Source organism: Carettochelys insculpta, chromosome 21, assembly GCF_033958435.1.
Source record: "Carettochelys insculpta isolate YL-2023 chromosome 21, ASM3395843v1, whole genome shotgun sequence".
NCBI classification, from domain to species: Eukaryota; Metazoa; Chordata; order Testudines; family Carettochelyidae; genus Carettochelys; species Carettochelys insculpta.
Genome location: NC_134157.1, coordinates 14,701,317 through 14,726,518, shown reverse-complemented (window position 1 = coordinate 14,726,518; position 25,202 = coordinate 14,701,317). Strand labels below are relative to the sequence as shown.

General features: G+C 38.5%; 1 protein-coding gene across 2 annotated transcripts in view; it reads left to right on the top strand.

Annotated features, from left to right (window-relative positions):
* The window catches only part of MED27 (mediator complex subunit 27), a 189,512-nt gene that overhangs the window by 109,512 nt on the left and 54,798 nt on the right, over positions 1-25,202 (top strand). For both annotated transcript variants that reach the window (XM_075015363.1, XM_075015362.1), the window contains exon 4: positions 9,264-9,357. In XM_075015363.1, coding sequence (XP_074871464.1) covers positions 9,264-9,357 — 94 coding nt within the window. The remainder of the gene's footprint in view (positions 1-9,263; positions 9,358-25,202) is intronic.

Below are 25,202 nucleotides of genomic sequence, written 5' to 3'. Positions count from 1 at the left end.
TTCTATATTCAAAGCACAAATCCTCTGCCAGATGCCTAATTTAATGTTTCAAGTCTGGTTGCTTTCTCAAGGTGAGAATTTATTGAATCTCCCTTCAGGCCCTCACTGCTGCCCATGTGAGCCAGGCAGTGTTGTTTCACAAGAGCTAGCAGAAATCATTGGTTTAATAATTATTGTTAATGGATACTGCTGGAAAGCCTGCTATGGTATTGAATTTGCTACGTGCAAAGGCTTGTGCAGCCGTTAACTATTAAATTGAACCATAATTTTCACCCCAAGATTAATAAATTTATATTCAGTATAAAAATTGCACTAGACATGTGGCTATCCTATTTTTAGTACTTTTTTCAGTGCACAATAATGCCTGACATCTGCTTATTCTTTTGATCAGAACTGTAATAATTTACACTCTACCACTATTAATAGCCTTAAATCCCATAAATTTACTACCTGGGCACAGTCCTTACTGTTAGCTATCTTGAAGGAGGGGTGAGCAATAATTTTTGATGGGGAGGTCCTCCAAGAATTTGGAAGCTGGTCAAGAGCCATATTCTTCCGTGATATTAATGGAGGAGGTGCACGGTCTGGGATGGAGGATGGGTGCAGAAAGGAGCTTGCGATAAAGGATTGGAGTACAGGAGGGGCCAAGAATTCAAGATAGCCTTTGAATTTGACGCAAGAAGGGATTGCATCCATTTTCCATTATTTTTAGACATATGACATCTGGTCTTACTTCATAGATTGCATTACTATAAGTATTACAGGAGGTGAAAGGGTTACGTCTGGTCTGAGGTCAAGCATCTCAAGCACCCTGAATGTACCAGAATCTTGTGCCTCCTGCTGTGTAAGATATTTGGATAAATGCTAAAAAGGTTTTCTAATTTGTGATATCCTGAGTGATTACTCAGCCTCAACTCTTACTCTGGTTTAATTAGCCTGAGCAAGAGGGACCAAAACTAGTGCCGAAGAAAGACTTGGAAAAGCCTAGTTAAGCTATAACTTACACCACATTTGATCAATGAGTAAACAGAGCTTGGAAGAATAGGTTTATTTAAACAAACAAGAAAAAAGCTACTTTGGCACTCATGATTATTTTGGGAGAATTTCTTCTGCTGCTCTCCAGAACACTCTGAATCACTGTTTTAGGAGGACAGCAGCAGTTTGTTTATCCTGTGTGTAAGTGTAAGTATACAAGTGTGATCGAACCCTGTAATCTGGGCAGGAGTAGAGTGATATTCAGAGTTTAACAAGTCTAACAAATTTATCTTTTTTCCTAACATGTTTTGGGTAATACCTGTTTTCCCTCCCTTCTCCCCCAGTCCCAGCTACAACCCGAAAACACTGTTTATCAATACACACATTCCTAATTTTTAGATTTTTGTAATGAGTAGAGAAAATGAACAGCATGCATCTTAAATACTGTGTGGGATAAATGCTATTTAAATCTCGTCTGAGCTGCTAAACACCATACTAACATTGGATCACTGGATCTAATCCAGTAAAAAATAGAAGGTCATGTTAGAAAACTAAGCCATCTGTCCAGTGTAAAATTGATAGACTTTTATAATGAATTGTTCCTCTTACTTTTTTTTGGGGGGGAAGTGTGTAGCTAGGAAGGAATCAAAGAGCATTGTAGTAGCTGTTGCTGCAAAGCTGCCTTCTGAATTACTCCTACGTTGTAAACCTGATCTTTTTAGCAAACTGTATCTCAGTTCTGCAAAACTAATTAGTGCATGAGAAACAACATTTTGTAACTGGCTTGGCAGTAACATACTGCATGGCTTCAGAAGCGTCTGCTGTCTGTTCCAGGCGTTGTTGTTCTAATACAAGTTAGAGTATTTTTTATGTGCTTATTGGTAACACTACTGGGAGGTTTTCAAAGAACTGTGACTCTCTGCTTTCCCTTTCCAGAGCTGATTTTTATGATTTTTTTAAAATAAAACAACAAAAAGATTATAACATTTAGAATTAACTTTGGAGTCTCTTTTAATGTTTGAGATAGATGGTTGTCTTTGGTTTCATAGATGTTAATAACAGCACCTGTTTGTGGGAAAACTATTCTACCACCTAAAAACACAGTATAAAACAACAGCTAGGAATGGTGCTAATCTGAACACAGCACTCCAAGTCAAATCTAATTTAGCTTACCAAATTTTACTGTACGTTTAAATCCATGTTAATAAATACTAACAATTCACTACTTAGACTATGGATTTTCTTTTGAAGACATTCTTTAAAAGATGCATGTCTTGTCTTGTGAAATTTTGAGTCCCACGCTACTTCTCAATTTGAGATATGTTGAGAACATAAAGTTCCCATTGATTTCAGCATATGTCTGATTCAGCCCATTTGTAAATTAAATGCAGAAACAAGTCACTTTACTCTTGGATGAAAAAGCAAAGTTTGAATTAAAAGCACGAGTGTTGTGAAGAGTGGGATAAAAAAGGGGGAAGGACAAGTGCAGTGAAAGGAGGAGGAAGATGTATATAATGCCGGGGAGAGAGAAACCTGATACAATATGTGTTTAGTAGGAATTCTGATTTAAAGACATTAAAGAACTTGTAGGATGCGGGGACAGAGTGTAAGACCTGTTATGGCTTCATTAGAAAATCCATAATTTTGACCAAATGGTGAAATTATATTAAATTTGATAAGATTTTTAAATTAAAAATCATGTTCTGTTGTTCTTTTCTGTCTAGGATGTGTACAAATCTGGATCAAGATGCAGGTTGACAGATAAGAGCAAATGATGACTCACTGCTCATTTTGGCCGTTAAATTAGTGTATTTCAGCTCTGGTTACTCGTGCTCTCTGAGTTCTCAAGCAAATGCCATATACCACTGATATGGTATACAGCTGTTGTTTTCCCTGTATCTGAAAGATGGAAATTGCAAACCAGTTTTCAAAAGGTACCTTTCTGATACTCTATATAAATGGAAAAAATTAGAAAGTCAGCTTGAGGTCAAGCTGTAAGTAAAGCTGACCTACCCAGAGCTGATCTGTGAACACAGTAAGTGAGACACTAGTAAGCTGCTGCTACTATCTCCTGTACTGCCTTAATATCGTGCTTGCTCTGTCCACCATAGATGTTTCCCAATCTGCCATCCTGAATGAAAGGTCCATAAATATTGCATTGTTAGGGAAGAAACCCCTGCTTCATGCCCCTTTGAAGGGGATTCAGGACCCTTTTTTCTATATGAGTCAGTTCCTCTCTTTTGGGCAGCCAATAAGAATTCGCTCAAAGCCTTAAGACTTCAGTACCCCCATTAGAATGAGATTTATGAAGGCAAACGAGAGTCATACTAAAACAAAGGTATAGTTTGAACCATCATAGTTTAATCTCAGTTGCTCAGTTTAGCTGGGCACCCTGTCAGCTGTAGTTAGTATAATATACTACATTTCTAAATAGCCATGCTCTCTGACTTCTTTGGCGAGAAAGTCGGAGACTGGAATATTCACAGATGACAGTGTCTTACGTTGTTCCTCAAATCCTTCATCAGGCATACAGTTTTATTTTACTTTGGTAGACCTGGCTTATCTAGGATTGCCAGGTGTAAGGTTTTTGACTGTGATGTCTGGTTAAAGAGGGATCCCAGTGGCTGTGGTCAGCACCACTCATCAGGCCATTTAAAGTCCATTTAGCCCCAGGCAAGCTGAGGTGTGTGAGGGGGTTCAGGGTATTGGCTCCAGTTGGCATTCTTTTCAGGTGCCTCTTGGTAAGCATTAATGTGCCCCTGCCCAGGGAGGCTCCATATTCTGGCTTTGAGCTCCAGCTCTGTCCCCACAGCTGATGGGAGCTGTGGAGCGATCCCTAAGGGAGTCTCCCTGGCCACCTGTGCCACAGGGGCATATTGTCACTTCCCAGAAGGTGCCCCTAGAGCCCAGCCCCTTCTCCCCAACCTCTTGCCTGTGCCCTGAGCCATTTTTTGCATCTTGAGCACCTCATTTCTGATCCCACTCTGAAGCCCGTGCCCCCCCCTCCACTCCAACTCCCTGCTCTAGCCTGGTGAAAATGCACAGGAGAGTGAGCAGTGGGGGGAAGGGAAGGAGAGAACAGGGGCAGGGCATCAGAGGAATGTTGGGCAGGGGTTGGGGCAGAAGTTATGGCAAGAGTATACAGTTTTCTGCAAATAGAAAGTTGTCAAGCCTAAACTCACTCAGAAATTGCCATCATGTGGTATATACACACATCACATCTGCATCCATCACCATTGTATCTGAATGCAATGGAAATTAGAAGAAGCCTGATATTCAAGCTGTGAAAAGAAAGCGAAGAAAAGATGGAATAATATCTAGGCCAGCCTCCCTTGCCATTTGCTTCGTACATATTTAACGATTCCGCATGAGAGCCTGGAGCTTCCATAGTGGGTCCTAGAGAGCTCATCTTTTGTCAAATGTCTCCATTGTGCAAAATAAGTTTCCTGCTATTTCTATATAGCTTTCTTAATGCTTACTAAGAATGCATTTGTCTAGTCTTTGGGAATCCTTGTAATCCCACATTTGGCTTTCCTTTGAACAGTCTTGTGGTCCTTTGTAAAATAGACTCCACTAATATTTTTCAGTGCTTAAAAAACATGCCTGCAAAAAGAATGAGTGGAGTTTGGTATAGGACCTTTGTTGGCAATACTACCAGAGTAGGGCCTTGAGATGAAGAAATGGTTCAATATCTTCTGCTTTAACATCATAGAAGTGGGAAGCAGGGAATTCAAGTTCTAAACTAATTCACTGCCTCTGCAGGACAGAATAAAGTATAAGAGGTGAGAGTAGTTCCTTAGCGGAACAAGTGTGTCAGAGTAAATCCCACAGAAAGGAACCATCAAGGTGGACAAGTCTGGAGTGCAAAGACTACGATGGGATAAGTGACCATTTGGAGCAGTCACATCTGAGCACTGAGAAGAGCCAGCAGTAGGCTGAGGTTCATATAGTGTTGTGTTTGAATTATCTTTTAGTTAACAGACACACAACATGCAAATGTGGCTTTTTCAGGGTGGATTGATTTCACTCAGTGGTTTTAACCACCTGTTTGACTTTCTTAAATCACAGATTAGAATCTTAATTTGACATTTGTACTTAGTTTTTTAAACACAGATTCCTTCTTACTGGTTAGTAACCAAATACATCCTTTACACTAAATTAGATACTTCTTTTTGCTAGACAGGGAAAGGCTATATCTGTACATATTTATTTAAGCAACTGTATTGCTTCACAACTTGAATTTATTCAGATTCTTCACTCATACATCATTAACCATTTTCTAACATAATAAACGTATTTTTATTTGCTTGATAAGTGTTTTTTTACTTGGGATTTCTGTCAAGCTGTGTTTAGAGGAAAATGGAAAATAATTTAAAAATATACACAACCTGCATTTTAAAACTATGCCTGTTAGCTACATAAAACTATTAGAAATGTGCTGAATACTTAAGAATAAAAAAGTAAGTGCAATGTAGATATCTGATTGGGCTGTAGCCTAGGCTCCAGAACCCTGTGAAGTGGGAACGTCCCAGAACTTGGGGCTGCAGCCTGAGCCATACCATCTACATTGCAATTAAATGGCCTTGCAGCCCAAGCCTTGTGAGCACAAGCCAGTTGGCACAGGCTAACCATGAATATCTTAATTGCAACGTAGACACACCCATTGGTTTTATTTATTTAAATAATGTTAAGAGGCTCTGGTAAGTTTATGCCTTAAAGACAGGTTGTGATAATTTCAAATTTAACTTTAAACAGATTTATTAAAAAGAAAAGTTAGTTAAATTTTATAAAATCTGAATTTTTTTTAGTCTCTTTTTTAAATCCATCCTCTGGCCTTTCCTATTGGCTTGGAGATTTCAAGAATTAATTTTTTCCATAGATACCTTTTCTAAGGCTGTGTGTACACTTTTTTCCAAAGGGGGCATGGTAATGGGCCTGAGCAGGGAATAGCACAGACGTACTGCAATGAATATGCAGCACCTCATTAGGCTAATTCTCACCACAGCAACTTCGAAGCCTCTAACTTTGAAGCACCTGCATGCTGTTGTAGCCGCAGGCACTTCGAAGAACCTGCACAACTTTGAAGTGCCCGCACTCTTTGGGCAACTTCAAAGTTGCTGTGGCAAGAATTAGCCTAATGAGGTGCTGTATATTCATCGCAGCAGCTCATTGCTATTCTCCGCTCAGGCTGATTACCATGCCCCCTTCAAAGAAGGGGGCTAGTGTAGACACAGCCTAAGTGTGATATGGAGGTTTCAAGTGGTGTTTGGGAGAATATCTTTAGCAGGCAACATTTATCTTTATCCTAAATTGGGACCACTTCCTATATCTTAAATGTGATGTCATGGTGAGATATAATAGCGTAGTAAAATAATTGCTGCTCTTTCATGCAAACCACTGTGGTAGTGTGTTCTAAAGAGACGAGTTATGATTTGGAGCGGTGGTTAAGAAACAAAGAAAAACTTGACTTTTCTTTTAATTTCCCTTACATAGCAAAATAGAACACATTAATGTTGATGTGGGCCTGACTTTATATATATACACACACCAGACAAGTGACCTAAAACTTCTAAAAGTTCATTTTTCATTCAATTTTTAATTCTCTTTAAACTCTAAAAAGCTATGGTAACTGATTTTATTTAAATTCTGCAGTAATTTGTATTGTGTCCCATGTTATGAAGTGTTGTGATTTGAGGATCAGTTAAAGAGAAACTCCATGTTTCTTAATTAGCATATGGTTACCAGTGACCCCTTTTTTCACACAAAACTGACAGCTGAATTTGCTTTTTTCAGAGCCTGAAGTAACTGGATTCAAGTCACACAGACATATGCTTAGAAAAGAAATTTCTCAGAGGCAGGAATGTTTAAAGTGACAGTGATACATAGTGCTGATATGTAGACTGTTTATCTTGTAGCTTTGTCATGAATTTCTCCTCTTTTACCATTTTAAGGAAGAAGTTCCTTGCTTACACTGCTTTTGGCTTCACTATCAGCTAGCAAGCTGAGAGTGAATTACATCTGAATGGGGAAAAACTATTCATTTCTCTCTTGCCACTTATAACAGGAAGGATGGAATGTTTTTTTTTTTTACGTAAAAATTTTACAGTAGGTCCCTTTTTGTTACTTATAACAAGAGGGTCGAGTTCACCAATTGCATGTGCAGGTACAATTCTGTTGACTTATTGATGATGCCCAGAGCGAATGTGGGTTTGAGCCTAAAGGTCTCCAGCGTAAAGACTCCTTTGGGTTGCTTAAACAAATAAGACTAAAAATAATTAATTAAAAACGGAAGATCTCATAGCTGCTTACCTTCCTTTCACAGTTGAAATAATTTAATGTGAGAAATAATTTTTAGATGCAGATGTATGTGTCAGCCAATATTCTGAATATGTTTTTCAGAGCCTAAGTGTTTGCTAACGTGAAAATATGTCCACGTAGAACTTCTTCAATTTGTGGCTCTAAAACCAAGTCAGTTTGTTTGTAGACTTGTTCAGTTGCAGCCCAATAACACCCCATCTGATTCTCTTCTTACAGAGCCAGGAAGTGTGCTGCATTTCCCTACTTTGAAACAGGGTTGCTAACTTTTTCAGAATACGAAGTTTTTATACTGGATTTTTATTATGCCAGTGGCACAGTTCACACAACTAGACTTCAGCTCCTCTATAAACCCTTGCCAGTGGCTTATCACTTGCATGTAAAAACTCCCTCCAGGCTGCCACTTCACCAACATGGTATCAAACTTTTTTCCAAAATTTTGAGTTGTGGTATATTTCAAAAGTGTATTTAAATAGAGTTAAAAAAAAAAAACAACTCAAAACAGAAATTTGCTCAACTCCTGCAAAAATAAAAATTATCAACATGGAGTTGTGAGAGTGCTGAAAAACTAATTAAAGTAATTTGATGGTTACTAAGGTTATTTCTTTTAAAATATTTCAGTTCGCTTTTACAATTATACTTTGAAGTTATTAGCACACAAAATAATCTTAACTGGTTTTATATTGAATATATGTATATTTTTAACATTCATGGTATGATGTAAACTGTGACTTTACTGATGACCAGCAAATATTTTAACAACTCTTTTTTTAGTATTTTTACTTTCATCTTTATAACAGTAGTGCTTATGCATCATTTTAGAATGGAGTTAGGTTGCTGTATTATCTTTATTATCACTTAATGCACCATAAGTGTTCCTAGTGCCTCATAGACAAAAAGTACGTGTTCCTATCTGAAGATGTTCATGGAATTTAAATTATAAAGTACAAAAAGGTATTGTTCTGAAACGGTGTATGAAGGTAGGGGCTATAAAATAGAACTAGCACTTCAGAATGGCTGTATTACTCTGGTATTGCAAAGCATGAATGAATTATGTAGGCCTTCACAAACAAGAGGCAATTTAAACTTTATAGCAACTCATGTTCCACACGTCACGTACTCAATATAATTTTGCCAGGATAAAGGTTTTGTGTTTTTTTTTAAAAAAAATCACTTATTCTCATAGAGTTTAATCTTTTTATTTCCCATCTCCATGTTTTCACATTGCATTGTGTTGTTTACCCTAATATATTAAACTTGTGTGTCTGTGCGTTTTTTTTAAAGTGTTTTAATTACTGAGGAAACAGTGCTGTCATTGGTACGAATAGAGTTCAGTGATTGCTAAAAGGCAGTGCTGGTGCATTCAGCATATTCCTCAAGGGTTACGTTTGTGAGCTGCAGGCTTTTTTATTGTTCCAAAGTGATCCTTCTGCTTCCTCGCTTCAAATACTGAGCTCTGCTGGTGGGTTTCATTGATGGTTGAATTGAATGTAAAAAAGCTTATAAGGGGCATCCAGCTCTGACTGACAAGTGATAGGGTGATAGCTGAGTTAGTGATGCTCATAAATGTAATAAAAAATTAATATATATATAATGTCATGGAAAAATCCTTGACCAATAAGAGAGGGCAAAAGGCATGAAAGAAGAGCGTTTAATAAGTATTTTGGGAGCTCAGTCATACAAATGTTTGGAAATTAGAGAGGAGCTCTGCCTTGGAGATATGGACAGAGTTTACTGATTTCAGGTGTTCTGTAGGAGGAGGAGGTCTCCCTCCTTGCTAATTAGGAAGAGGGGAGGGAATCAGCGATCCATCTCTTCCATGCCCTATGGATTGGCTAATAAAACTTTTTTGCTTGTTATCTACTGAGTGTCATGACAGATCTGTTTGTGTTCCATCAGTTTGTGATTAATTTCATTGCTGCATATATGGCATACGTATACTTCTAAAATGTTGCATTTGTTTTGTTTTGTAGGTATGTTGATGATGTGATCAGCCGCATTGATAGGATGTTCCCTGAAATGTCTATCCAATTATCCAGGCCAAATGGAAACTCTGCAATGCTTCTGGTACGTTTGACCATATGGTTTTGGGATAATCCAGCGGCAGATGAATGTTTAACAGCCTGCTTTGCTGTTCTTAGAACGAACATTGCTAAAAACTCAAGTACGTTTCAGAGTATTAGTGTTCCTGAGGCAGTACAGTAATATAGTTCATTTCTTTCTTTCAGTAAAGAAGGGAAAACATATTTGACAGTCAAAAAGTAAAAAATACTAATCAAGTGCTGGGAGACATTTTGACAAAATTCAGAATCAGGAGGACTTTATGGGAATCAGCCCAGAGACGTTGCCAGATGTGATTCCCAAGGATCACCTGCATTTCTGATGAAGTAGTTGCAGGAAATATTATGAATTAAACCAAGCAAGAAATGCATCACTTGAGATTGAGGGGAATATAAACTTATTTACTTTTTTCATTGAAAAAAAGTTTGATAAATAATATCCAAATGACTTGTGTCATTTGACATTAAAAAATTTTACCCTCTTGACTATGGGCCTGATCCTGCAGCACTGAAGTGAAAGGAAGTTTTACCATTGAGTACAGTGGGAGCAAGGTCACATTTTCTTGATGTTTCTTAACTGGAAAAGTGAATATCCTTAGTATTAATATTTTCCTTATCTTTATTGTCTTAAATTGATGTAGGGGTTAATCTTTTAATTTTGAGGGGTTTTTGTTTTGAAAAGTAAAATAAATGCTGCTACTTTAATATCCAAAATATTAGATGTGATTGTGGAAGATTCAATCTATCCAGCCTCAGACACATTAACCGTGCCTTGAACAGCGTTATCTTAGGGAGGGAGAGTTTAATGGGGGGAAAAAATCCTCAGTGAAATAGGTTTCTTCAAATTATTTCTGGGTTAGTGAGTTTCTGTTCCATGATGAAGTCAGGAATTTGGCATGAGAGTGAATGAGCAGTAAAGACTGTATTATTGATAAACAGGTCCAAGATACTTGTTCCTTCTTTTTGAGCAACCAAGCCTTTATTCCTCGAGGACCCATGAGCCACATCAATTTTCACATGCAGCTGCTGTGTTAATGGCAAGAGGAGAGCTTTTAAATTTTTTACTGTAGAAGGTTACCCTGTTGAAGGTTTTGAGCAGTGGCCACATGACACTTTTCATGTTTTTAGCTATTTTTATGCTATCAAGGTGAGGGATAGAAGTCCCATCACTGGACACATTCAAAATAATATGTATCTTTATTTCTCTCATTCTTTCACTCTTGTGGGAAAGGAACTGAATGGGACCTAACCATTCTTTTCCATCAAACTTCTCATTCCATTTTGTGTTATGATTAGGTTTTTGTTGTCACATAGATATCTATGGAAAGATTGGCTATAACAGCTGGGTGTGTAGGTCTGGGAGTGTGTTTATATTTCAAAATGCTGTCATAAAAGGGTTCATAAAATAGGGTAATTTTTTCAAGGACACCCAACATTAGGTACTGTGCTGATGGTACTGTGCATGTTAAATAACAAAATATCTATCTGAAATATGATCTTGAGAAGACATAGAGAAAGGGGCCAGAAAAAGATTAGCCTATTCCAGTTACAGAACACCTTCCTTGGTTTATTTAGTGTTTTGTGACTCTTCAGTCAAAGTATTTCATCTTATATGATTATAGTGAATATTAAAATGAATCAAAAATCAGAATCTTTGACAATATTGAGCAGGAGTTAAACTTGCATTAGATTTATTTATAGCACTTTATGTATGGGAAAATATTTGTTGCCATTTTGACTTTGAACCATTCTGTTGAGCTTGGATTACCTCCTACTAAAGGCAGAGGTATCCCCAGCTTTTTTTTTAATTTTCTTTTCTTTTTTTTTTTTTTTTAATAGTGGCCGTTGAGGGTACTCAACACTGTTAGGATGAAGAGCTGAATGTAAATTATGATTTGGGCACATTAATGGAGTATAGTTAAAGAACAGAGTAGATTGTAAGAGGAGTTGTTGGAAGAGACTGTTTTTGATAGTAGTGAATAACCAGCTGAATTTCATGACCAAATTGCCCTCTGTGTACCACTACTAAATCATGGATATGATTTGTGGTACCAGATTACTGCAGTGTACTGAACCCTGCAATATTCACCTTTCATAGGGTATTCATGTAATCCTCAATCAGAGATCATGAAAGTTTGTTTTAATGGTATTTGTTGTGTATGGTCATGTAATGATCATATTTCCTTCCCGGCACTTATTCCCTCTATTTCCCATCTGTTTCCGTACATGCTATCATTGTGGCATCTTCCATTTGCCCCGATTGCCATAAAAGCATTTGTAGATTTCAGCCTTTCAGCCACAATTAGATGGGCAGTGAAACTGGTATTTGTGCCACTAGGAAAAGTGAATCTTAGCTAATACTTGTGATGTCTCAGTATATGAGTGAGAGTCCCAGGTTGGACCAGTTCAGAGTTTCTGCACAGCTGCACTTTTTCTCTGCAGACACTACTGGTTCATTCACTTTAGTTTTAAATAGTGATTCAAAGGACATTTATTTTTAAAAATTGTACCACCTCTCTGTTTACCAACTAGTCTTTATTAAATAACTATCATCTTATTGATGCTACTTTTGTCCATACTGTCCTGTACTGTTTTGTTCTTCCGATAGCTTTGCATTGTGTCTGAAATTGCTGTGTAAACTCTCTGAGGCAGGGCACTGTATCTTGCTTTTGTACTGCAAGGCATCCAGTGTGACCTAAACTAATTCAGTGGACCAAGAAAAGTATATACTTACTAATAAAGGTACAGGCATGAGGAACAATTATATTAAGAAGGCCCAAATTGTTCACGCTTGACGGGCCCTTATTTTCAACCATTGAGCTGGATTGTATCTTCTCCTTTTGTGAGTGCACAGGACCAAAGGCATGGGTCAGAGCAAAGAAAGTTATGGAAGGGATTTACTGAGTTAAACATGGTGAGAAGGAGACAGTGTTAAAAGTTAATCCTTCACACCACAGAACTTTTATTGTGGTGGCTTCAGAAGATGTACAGGTTGAACCACTCTAATCTGGCACCCTCAGAACCAGATCGGTGCCAAACAAGAAAATTTGCTGAACAATGGGGAGTCAATATTGTCTAACAGCATTACCAACACTTCCACAGCTTACTGGGTACTTATAAGACATTTAGGCTATGTCTACACTAGCCAAAAACTTCGAAATGGCCGTTCAAAGTTTACTAATGAAGCGCTGAAATACATATTCAGCGCCTCATTAGCATGCGGGCGGCCGCGGCACTTCGAAATTGACGCAGCTCGCCACCGCGCGGCTCATCCAGATGGCGCTCCTTTTCGAAAGGACCCCGCCTAGTTTGAAGTCCCCTTATTCCTATGAGCAGATGGGATGAGTTTTTGGCTAGTGCAGACATAGCCTAAATGTCTTATAAGTACCCAGTAAGCTGTGGAAGTGTTGGTAATGCTGCTAGACAATATTTCAGTGCCTCATTAGTAACTTTGCATGGCCATTTCGAAGTTTTTGGCTAGTATAGACATAGCCTTAGAGTTAAATTACCGTTAAGTAACAGCACAGAACACTGAGAACCAAACTGGTGGCTGTAAACAAACTTTATAGGACCACAGGAAACTTGGCCACATCCATAATAATCGGTCATCCTGCTAACTAAAATCATGATGGATTATGGGTGTAGCTGGACTAGAGAGGTTCAACCTGTATATAGAATCCTGCTTCTAGGGAGCTGTAAGAGGGCACATGCAAAGGCCAAGAGAAGTTTATTCGTTTGAGGATCCAAGCTCCCATTTATTCTATGAGTAATGGGGAAGTAACTTTGATGCTCATCTTAAAAGATAAAAGGAAAGACAGTTCCACAAGAATTTCATAATTTCCAGTCTCCCTATGGAGAAAATTCTCAGTCGGAGGATGAACTTACCCTTTTTCTTAAAACATTTTCATTTTAAAACTTTTCAATGCATGTTCTATTATTAAAACCTATGTGAGCATCTAGTCTGAGTTTTCAAAGTCTAACTACCTGTATGGGGAAACCAATAGCTTTCTGTAACTTCACAAGGATGAGAGCATTTTAACAAATGTTCCCAAACAAATCACCTCAGAGAAGAGACCTAACACTGAAAATGTTAGCCCAAAATATCATTGTTCCAGAAGAGGAGTAAGTGTAGAAGCAGCCTTAGCTTTTGCAATTTTAATTTCTTTCAGGAGTTCGGTTGTGCAGTTCTTAGGCACGTGCACACAGAACTTTCTCCCTTGTAGGAGAAAGGAATCAGATCATGTTCTTCAGAGGGTGATTTTTTATTAACCAAAATAAAAAACAAAATAAAACCCCACTTGGCGAAACATCACTTGGTTGCTATGTGTTAGAGCACCCTAAAAAGGATTAAACACACAGAGAATTGCTTCCCTGGGATTCAGTTTGGAAAGTTACAGTGTAGGGAGTAGTTACATGTATTCAGTACAGAGAAGTCCCACTAAGCAGTCTCTGTTCTACTCACATATCTGTAGTTTCAAGATTTAGTCCTTCCCCATTGCATGGATGTCGCTGGATTCTCCATGCCTGGCTTATTTCATGTCCTACCAGACTGTTCTCTGGCCATGCAAAAGATACAGGAAGAGCCCCTGCTTCCAATTCAAAAACCCATATTTTGTTTCCTTTGGCTCTCCTGACAACTCATTTCCTGCTTCACTGGTGTACCTGGGTACTCTCTAGGACCCACTGCTTATGGTTTTAACCCTTACAGACAAAGCAGTTCAGGTTAGGCCTAAGGAGTTAAGTACTGAGAAAAAACTTCAGCTAACTGAATGGCTGGAATGTCTAGAAAATTGTGGTATTCTCCTTCCCCATTTTCTTAAATATCTATGCATGAAGGAAGACAAATGTTGAATTTAATCACTTTAAATAAAAGTGGTATACAAAATTAATTTAGGTTAGGAAAAGAGAATTCCAATATTAGAAACAGTGGATTTGCTTTGGTAAATGTCATCTTTGGTTTTCAGGTGCAGTGTCTAAAAATTCAACTATCACAATTACTCTGTGTCTGTAAAGACTTTTTTCACATGTTCTTTTTCAACTGTCTTGGAACCATGATCAAAATTCAAAATCTTGTATGATACTTTAATGATAATACCAATATATAATAGCATATTTATTCAAGCATCAAAAAGGGGTTTATAAATTCAGAAAGATCTCCATTTTACAGATGAAGCACAAGAACATTGTGACTTTTCCACAGTCACACAGCAAGTTAGGAAAAGAGCCAAGTTCTACTGTTTTCAACCATTAGATCACTCCACCTCTCTGTCCCTAGGCATCAAAAGATTGACTGCCTTCTAATGTTATAAAAGCACAAAAAAGGAGCATTACAGCCCATAGATACATTGTTAAATGTTTTAAAAATACTAGAAGGGTGCCTCTACTCTAGCCCCCTCCTTCGATGGAGGCATGCTATAAGCAGGCAGGTTAGAGGAGGCTAATGAGGTACTGCGATGCATATGCAGCACCTCATTAGCGTAAGGGCTGCGGCGGGAATTCAAAGCTGCTAACTTCGAATCCTGACAGGCAGTGTAGCTGCGGGCACTTCAAAGTTCCCTTACCCGTAAAACTTCCTATTTTGTTTCAGGAAGAAGGGTGCTTTTGAAAGGGGAGTTTCCTTTTGAAGGAACCCCAGCTGCACAGCTGTTTTGGCATCCAGAAATGGCTATTCCAGAAGTCAGATCACTCAGGAATATGCAAATGAGGTGTGAGATGTTTAAATCCATGCCTCATTTGCATTTCTGGTCTTGCTCATTTGCACACTCCTTCTGAAAGGGAGAGGCCACGTAGATGCAGCTAAAATGATTTTTATAACTGAATTCTAATTTTGGAAAATACTTTCTGCCAAAATAGTATTTCAGAAATGATATTTTCTTCTCGTATTTTGTTATCAAGCAATCCTTTTGATAATAAATTCATTGTATACATTTATACAGCTAGCTAGATTTTTACCTGCTCATTCCCTCATATGCTTTTCATGCTCTAAAAGGAGATTTTTGCCATAGCTTCCATTCAGTCTCATTAAAATCAGATAATTTGCGTTTTAACTTTTAAATCTTGTTCCAGGCATTTTAAGTAGTTTGTATGGAAGTGGACCATATTAATTGTGAATGGCATCTGCTCACTAAGATGGAAGACAGTTTTTGGCACATTTTTTGTTGTATCTACAGTGCTTTAGTTAAGATTGCCACCATTTTCTATTAAAACCCAGATTTTGATATTTATAATTTGATAATTAAAAAAGACATCAAATTGCATTTTGTTCTATAGGATCTTATACTGAGAAGAGTTAAACATTTTTTCTACATTTCATTGTCCAGTATCTTAGAATCAATTGCCTATGCTATACTTGGCTGCAACAATTTAATGTTTGACTTTTAAAAATATTCCTTTTTCCCCAAAACCTAATCAGTAGACATCCTCATCCTTAAATTTCTGCCAGTTGTTCTTGACAACTGTCTTTTCCTCAGCATTTGTAGTACTTGCACCTCTATTTTTCTGGAGCAAAATGAACAGATTTTAAAAGTGACCATTGTCAATATCTCCCTCTGTGTGTTTACACTGAGCTTTATAAGGTGCATAAGCAAGATGGGAACAATCAACAAAATGTCATATAACCTTTAATAGGCCACTGATTAATTCTGAGGTGTTTAATATTTAAGGAGACTGGACAGTTTCTGGTATTTATCTGGGGCATTTGAGTTACAACCTCTTTTTTTTCCAAAGTCCAAACTGGAGGAACCAGTCTCAACTCATCTCTGCATCAAACTCCAACTCATTTGACCATCACAGTGTCATCTGCCTCCCCCAGGTCAGGGGTGAGCAGAGGGGAGGGCAGATATCATTATGGGTTGTAGATAGGGAACAGCTATTGAACCCTCAGCATCTTTGATGAGCAGTAGAGTCCCTGGGGAATTAGTGTGTTGCTCTCTGTCTGGTTTTGGTGGATGGTAGTACTAAGGTGAGAAGATGAAGGAAAGGAGTGGGGAGAGATGGAGAGAAGCTGGAGATGTATTTATTAACACCTGTTTCTCTGTCTAGATGAATATGCATTTAGTTCGAGTGTCACCAATTGAGCGTGACTCCCTGGTATACCTTATTATTTGTTAATGGAAAACAGACGTCCTCCCCATCACAGTAATGTTACTATTTAAATTTATTATTAAAATATATAAGATTATACAAAAATTAATAGTGTTAAAATGCAGAATGAAGAAAACAAAGAAAGTATTTGTCTTCAGTCACAAATTAATCTTCACTGGAGTATGATAATTATACCAAAAATGTGGCTGGCCAACTGGCGGAACCTGAGTTCTAACTTTTTAGCAAATGTTTTTTTGCCAGTTTGGTCTCCTTATTAACAGAATACGTCTTGTTACTGAGGGATAAGATCACTAACTCCTCCTTAATATGGGAATATCATTTAGAGACCTTAATTTGTGTTGACTTTTTAATATTCACTATAGCAATTAATTAAATTAATGAAAGGTAAATTCCAGCCTCTACATTAGGAAAAAAAAAAGTCCTTGTTAAGAACCTAATTAGCATGTTGGTTTATTTAGCCTCTAATGGCTTAATTGCATCCTATCGTGCTATTTACAAATAGGCATCATTAAAGAATAATGATTGTGTGAAGGGAATTGCAGCTTTCATACCAGCCTCAGATGAAAGATAGAAATAGAGGGGAAATAACTAATAGTCTGCTTTAGTAATGCTTGTATTCACAATATGCATACCATGTGATTTGTGGTTTCTGGTGATTATCAAGATGCAAAGGAGAAAAAAAAAACTAGGTCTGCTTATTTTGCAAGGAGCAGGTGGACTGGCCTTTCTCTAGTGAACGTGCATTGCTTCATTATGCTTTTAATTCCTTGATGGATTACTTCTCCTAAAGTGAATGAAAACACATCCATGCATATGTACATGTACGTACACACACACACACACACACACACACACACACACACACACGCTCTCTCTCGCTCTCTCTCCTTGTGACATTAGCAATGAGGTATGCAAGTGAACTGAAAATAATCTTTCTTCTATTTAGTTCTGCATTGCAGAGCATCTGCATTTCAAATCTGCAGAGGATTCCTTGGGATGCTGAGAGGTAACCTGGAGCTTAGGGAATTTTCCTGTGTAGTGTTGGAACTTGGTGCCTTTAGCAACTTCTCTCCTAATAGCAAAATATAAAATAGATCTAACTAACAGAGGGTGTTTATAATATTTTATTAGTGCATATAAGAACCCAATAGTTTATCATAATCGTCAGTAGAGTGCCAAAGTTATAAAGAGGCAATTTTAAGGTATTTTCTCCAGACAGAATTTTGACCATTTTAAGCTAAATTTTGACCTTGCTATGACCACTTTGGAGAGAGAGAAACTGTTCTTGCTTCCTTTTCTATCATAAGTTAATTAAAATGAGTATTTTAAAAACTTCTAAGAATAACCAAATCAGGTGTTCAAATTACCTCTTCTCAGTGTCCCTCATTTTTGACCTAAAGTGGTAGTTACCAGCACTCGGTGCTTTTTTGTTAGAGGCAGACAAAATACTTACAAATATAGGATTTTACAAAGAGATTTTTATTTTACCTCTCTTTTTGTCAGTAAGGTTGCAAGTTTCAGTACACTGTCTCTCTTATGCCGAAGCTTCCTATTTTAGGAAACAGGGTATTATGAATATCTCAACTGTCAAACTGAGCACAGAGTACTTAAAACGAAATTAGAACAGCATTGTCAGTAGACAGAGACCCAAAACAGGAGCTACATGAGTGTTTAACTTGCAGCTGTTCCATTTTCAGCTCACAGAACTGTGGGGCATATTTTTTTCCATTCATATTAATTGAAGTTTAAAGTGACCTTGTATGTGTATTGATCTGAATTAAAATTTCTACATCAAGGGTGAGTTGGCACATACAGGCGAAATATTAAAAAGCCAAGTGCTGCCTAACAGGGTATCGACAAAAGAAGTTGAAGTTTAATGGGAAAAGTTTGCTTTAGAATGGAAAAAATATTGCCCACTTAGTTCAGTTTAAAAGTAGTAGACTTCTACATCAATAGTAACTCCTTATGACTGTCATCTCTGGAGGTCTGGCCAGGCAGGGTTTGACCTCCAAATCAAGAGACCTGAACTCCTCAAGCTCCAAGTTAGAACTATCAAATTACTGCCTGTGTTAGGGCTGTTAGTATTTTCTTCCTTCCTGTCAGATTATCTGTGGTGTCACAACTGCTTTTCCAAACACATGAATCATACCGCTTTTCCAAGCATTAATTCCTGTTGGCTGGGCCAGGTTGGTCCCATGTGTGTAAGAACAAATCATATCCCTTTGAAGATTGTCTGTAGGAGAACTATAAAATGCTGTTGAGATCTGCAAGGCAATTTATGACTTCTTGTGACATTTGATCATTACAGACAAAATACAAGTACTTATATTTGCAAATAACAGAGCCTGTTACAAATTGAAAGGCATTATGGGAAGCTCTTATGGCTTCCAGATCTCTCAGCATTCCCCACTTGGATGGCAGACTGTTGAGCAGCCATTGCTGAGTGCAGTAGTACTGACCTCATTCTTTCAGTGACGCTACAGAAATTGCAATTTATCATTTTCTACAGTGACCTTTCCAAAATTTCTGCCACTTGTTCTGTTTCATTTTCTCATCTACTTGATAAGGGCCATAAACTCTTCAGTTCTGGGTTTCCCAGGATAAATTAATTGTTTAAACCTGCACTCTCTCTCTTTCACTCATAAAAGCTACAGGAACTCCACTGTCAAGAAAACATTGGATTAAATAGGAAACTTAATGTTCCAGCATCTGTAAAGAACCCAGAATGACAAGAGTAAAAGTTGAAATTTACTTAAGTGCTACAATTTAGAACTTTCAGCACACATTACATGATGAGGTTCTTTCCATTGTTTGTTAGATTCATGGCATTTATTAAGTCATTTTTAAAAGAGGGCAGGTGGCCTCCAGTAAAACTGTGTTAGACTGGGTAAGAGATCCAGTGTAGATTTCAGGGCTTTGTCTTCTGTGCCCCAGGATGGAAGGTTAACTGGCCCAGTTCTTTACAAATGTACATTTTTCACCACATCTCAGTCTCCATTTCAAACCATTTAAGATTTATCATGCACAGGCTTTAAAGTCAGCCTCATCCAACTCTCTTTGACCTGAGATCTGTGTCCGGCCCTATGCGTGAGGAAACTAAACAAATACATATTCCGTTTCATATTCAGGGTGGTCACATTTGCTGCCATCAGTCCATCTCTTCACATTCAAGACTTGTTCCTGACTGGACATGTAATTTTACATAGCCATCCACCTAGCCTACAGGACATTCCTGAATTTCATATTGGGGTCCAACTACCCTCAGTCCAAAGTACTGCCTTGTGTACTTCCACTGCATCAGAGGCCTTCATGAAATACCCACCAGTCATGGTGCCTGAGAAGAAAGTGTTCACTTCTCCCTGCACCTGGACAGTTCTCTGATGAAGACAAAAATGGGCAGTAAATGACAGCAAGCGTTAAATATGCCATCTCCCTGTTTGTCCCTCAAAGCCTGCTGATGAACAACAAAAACATCAATTTTTATCTCATCACAGATGATAGAATTCATAGGAGCATTATCAGCTCCAAATTGGCAAGATTGTACCTAGCTGAAGAGAGGTTGCTGTTGCTCCAGTTGCTAGAACTGAAGTCCTATTCAACAAGACTGAATTTGTTGAAGGTTTCTAGCACACGTGTCAGAGTGGGTGTGCTAGCTCATAGATCACTGTGTACATATGGCACATTACTTGATAGACTTCATCTGCAACTCTGGCTCAGATCAGTTTATTCCCCAGTGATATTCCAGAATAAACAAAGAATAGTCCTATGTCATGTCTTGTCAGAACTGAGATGCTGACTAGAACCCTTGAATGTAAATGCAGTGGAGCTATTCTTAACTCCTCCGGCAGAGATGTTCGTCTCAGACGTGTCAAGGACAGTCTAGGGATCCTGTCTTGACAATCTAAGATGCAAGGGACCTGCTCACCTGAAGACATGGTACTTCATCTGGTTGTCTTGGAACTCGGAGATATCAGTCTAGCTTTTGTGGCATTGTACCCTGGTGAGTAGTCAAGGAAAAAGTAAGAAAAGCTTTGAAATGCATGAAAAGAGGAAAAGTGCCTGGTCCAGACAAATTCACGAGGGAGATGTTTGAAGCCTTAGAAGACTTTGGTAATGACACAATTACAAAACTCTTAAATTATATTTACAGTACAGTGCACTTGATGAGACGACTTATCAAGATCTGTTTTTATTGCCTTGCCGAAGAAACCATGTGCAACTGAATGTGAACAGCATAGAACAATCAGTCTCGTGAGTCACATTATGACCAAAATTCTTTTGAAGATCATTATGAACCTGATTCAAAATCAAATACAGTCAGATCTCTGATGAACAATGTGGATTTGTGAAAGACAGAGGCACTGGTAACACAATCTACATTTTAAGATCATTAATCGAAAGAGCACTGGAAGTTCAAAAGTACATCTGTTTGTGCTTCATCGACAATAAGAAAGTGTTCGACAGTAAAACATGAAGAAATTATGAAACTGTTGAACTGGATATAGATGGAAAGGATTTGAGAATAATTAAAAACATCTACTGGGAACAGAGAGCAGCCATCAGGGTCAGAAAAAACTGTAGTAGATATGTGAAGATAAAACAAGGAGTGAGACAAGGTTGTGCTCTTTCACCTGATCTCTTTAACTTGGACAATGAAAGAATAATGCATAAAGCAGAAGGTCTGCCAGGATTAAACATTTAGTGGATGTAACATCAACAACCTGCGGTATGCAGATGATACTGAACCTTGCAAGGCTGAAAGCTAAGTCTAAGGTGCGAGAAGTCCTCATCAGAGACATGCTGTTCGCAGACGATGCTGCTGTAGCGTCTCACACAGAAGACCAGCTTCAAAAACTGCTGGATCAGTTCCCCAAAGTGTGCAAGGACTTTGGGCTTACCATCAGCCTAAAGAAGACAAACGTACTCGGTCAGCATGTTGCTGAATCCCCATCAATCAGCATTGACAGCTATACATTAGAGGTCGTCCACGAGTTCGTTTACCTCAGGTCAGCCATCACTGACACCCTGTCATTGGGCACTGAGCTAAATAGGAGGATCAGAAAAGCGGCCACAACTCTGTCCAGACTCAGCAAGAGAGTGTGGAATAACAACAAGCTGTACACTCACACCAAAATGCAAGTCTACAGAGCCTGCATCCTCAGCACCCTCCTTTATGGCAGCAAGACTTGGACCCTGTATGCCCACCAGGAAAAGAGGCTGAACGTCTTCCACTTGCGCCGCCTCAGGCGCATCCTTGGAATATCATGGAAGGACAGAGTGACCAACACCGCCGTCCTCGAGCAAGCTGGAATCCCAACCATGCACACCCTCCTCAGGCAGCGTCGACTCCGCTGGCTTGGCCACGTCCACAGGATGAACGATGGAAGGATTCCAAAAGACATCCTGTATGGTGAGCTAGCCTCTGGCAAAAGACCTCCCGGACACCCCCAGTTGCGCTACAAAGATGTCTGCAAGAGAGACCTCAGAGAGGTAGACATCGAGCTGGACAACTGGGAAGAACTAGCAGACGACCGCGGCAGATGGAGGCAGGGGTTACACAAGGGCCTTCAGAAGGGCGAGTTGAAGATCAGACAGCTAGCAGAGGAGAAGCGAGTGCACAGAAAGCACAATAAGGACTTGCCAGACACCCGCTACATCTGCAACAGATGCAGCAAGGACTGTCACTCTCGTGGGTCTTCATAGTCACAATAGACGCTCTAAATGAAGTCCTCAATTGAAACTTTAACGGGCGCGATCCATAGTCTATGCAGACTGAAGGATGCCTACTACTAGTAGGCTGGTGTACCTCCCCCACCGGACATCAATGTTTACTCTCTTAGGAGGCAGACAACATTCTATATGTGTTTCAGAAATGTACCAATATTGAAAATCTGCAAAGCAGCAAAATGGAATAACCTTAAAACCTTTGTCAAATATTACGTCTTTGATTTAGCAGTCAGGTCAGATGCCAAGATAAGGAGAGCACTCCAATTGCTGTTCAGCTGCTGCAGCTGAAAATCCTCCTCCTCACCATCGTGGGGAAGTATTGCTTGCCATTCACCAACAGTAGGGATCCACACTGACACATGCTTAATGAAGAAAGAACAGTCACACTGAAGAAGTGGGTCTTTCCCACCAAAGCTCATCACCTAATGAATAATAGTGTTAGTCTTTCACGTGCTACAGAACTGTTTTTTGTTTTGTACAGTAATAGTGATTCTATGAGAGATTCTTGTCAGTGTGGGTCCCATGACATGCTCTCCATCCTTGTTTTCAGAGTTGTTCTCTTAATAGTCTTCAAATTATGACTGAACTCCAAAGGAGAGAGACAGTCACTATACCTTTTCACCCTCATACAAGAACATGACAAGTCATAAGGCGTGTGTGTGATCTGAATGAACGGTGGTATTCAAAAGATTCCACTCTTCTATGCCTATAATATGATTCATACTGATTACATCACAGTTATTGTGGGTCAGTAACCCATTATTTTTATGTGTCGTCTGTACTTTCTTCTGCCTCAGACATTCTCCCAACTCCTTCCCCTGGTATTCTTCCTACATCTGAGTCTGTGAGGTGGTGTTTCTGGCAGGTTTCTTTACTGCCTGTTCTAGAGTGATTCTTCCCCAGCTGTTCCCAGGCGTCCTAGAGTCACATTGTCTTATTTACAAGGGCCAGTATGTGGATGGGAATCTCACCTCAAGCCTGGAAAATTACAAAAGATGTTACAGTAGGACATAACTAGGAGTCATGAGTTGAAATTTGGAAAAAAGAATTAAGGCAAAAATTAGAAAAACTGATATGTGTGTTTATTAGAACATGGAATAGTCTGTTAAGATTAGGAGTGGAACCACCACCACTATGGTGCGTTTTAATTCAAACCAGACAAAGTCCTGGAGAACATACGTAGAAAATAGCCCACTACTGGCTGGGAAATTGATTTAAATAATTTAATAGATAATTTCTCATTTTTATGACTTTTTTTCATTCAGGGAAAACTGTATAACTAAGCCTAAAGACAGAAATCCTTGGAAAAGTAAATTGCTATATTATATTAAAACACTTTCTTAATTACTGTATTTTATCAGTAACTAAGACTTACTTATGTTCTTCTGCTCCACTGTATCCTACAGACTTCTCTTGACACTAGTTTTACTCTTTATATGTTTACACTGTACAAAATAAATTAAAAGTAGGGGTAAATATCACTTAAAAACTATTAAACTTGTATGTTGTTTTATTCTAACTGTGATTTCCCCCTGCAACTGTTTCATTCTCTGCCTCCTTTATTTTTCTCCTTAATGGGAATTAGGTCAGCCTTTTTTATTTTTTATTTTATTTTTTGTCACAGTTAAAAGAAATATTAACATACTGCTTTGTGCACCACTTATGCAGGATCAGGTTAATATTAGAAAAAATCTGGCTAACATCCCTGATGTGTTGGTAGGGGAGACCTCCTCTGAGTATGCTAAAAAGGTTGACCCAGTTTCCAAATACGTATAATCTTTTGGGCATTTAATGTGTGTGTGTGTGCTTAGTGTGTGTGAGCGTGTGAGAGTTCTAATGCCCACTAGCATAGATGCATCATCTTTCCTGAGACCAACCCCGGCAACTAGTGTACCCAACGCTCTTGTAGTATTTATCCAAAAGATAATGTGAAGGTATCATATAAAAGCTACCATCAGGCTAGTTATTAATATAACTGTAGAGTGCAGGTTTTAATATTGCATGTTAAGTTGTGAATTTCCTCTATGTGTCATTACTAGAATATGTTTAAGAGAAGACACTCTAGCTTAGGTAACCATTATAAACAGGTCTGTTCTAAAGACCAACAATTTTATTGATTAGCTATGAAGTGGGCCTGACCCATGGAAGCTCATTAGCTGATAAATAAAATTGTTAGTCTTTAAGGTGGTGCAGGACTGCTTGCTTTGTTTTACAAAGATACAGACTAACAGAGATACCCATTTGAGGCTTATCCTAGACAAAGGAAAGTGGATTTACCTCATTTACATGTTATCAGTTAACAAAGCCATCAAGCTAATCACATGGTTATCTTGGTCCTGAACACAGCTAGGCAGAACAAAACAGCAGAAATGCAACACTTTAAAGGCTAACAGTGATTTGTTCAGTGATGAGCTTTCGTGGGACAGACCCACTTCATCCGATGAATAGTATTTCCACTACAGACACCGAAAATACTATTGATTGGATGAAGTGGGTCTCTCCTGCGAAAGCTCATCACCGAATAAATCATTTTGTTAAAGTGCTACATTTCTGCTGTTTTTGTTTTGTTTTGTTTTGTTAGAATACAGACTAACACGGCTACCTCTCTGTTACTATTGAGCGAGGCAGAATTAATGTGGGTCTCGTACCCCAGAGAGAGACTGGAGACTGAGTTCCCAGGAGGCCTTCCTGATTTGGAAGATAAAAACAGCTCCTTTGTTGATGCAAGAAACAGAGAGAGAGAGAAAGGGACTATCTTGATCCTTCATCTTCAGAGACAATGAAACCAAGCAATTCGACCTCTGTGATGGGTCTTGGCTAGGCCAGCTACTAAAAGCAGAAGAGGAAACGGTGGGTGAGAAAAAGACTGAATCTTGGTTGACTATGTTTTATCTCTGTGTGTTCACCTTTATTTGCTGGTAGCCATTTTTACCTGTATCTCTTTTACGTGGTATACCTTGATTATTTTTAAAAGTTCATAGATTGTTCTCTTCATAAATCATCAGTTCAGTGTAAGTTCAG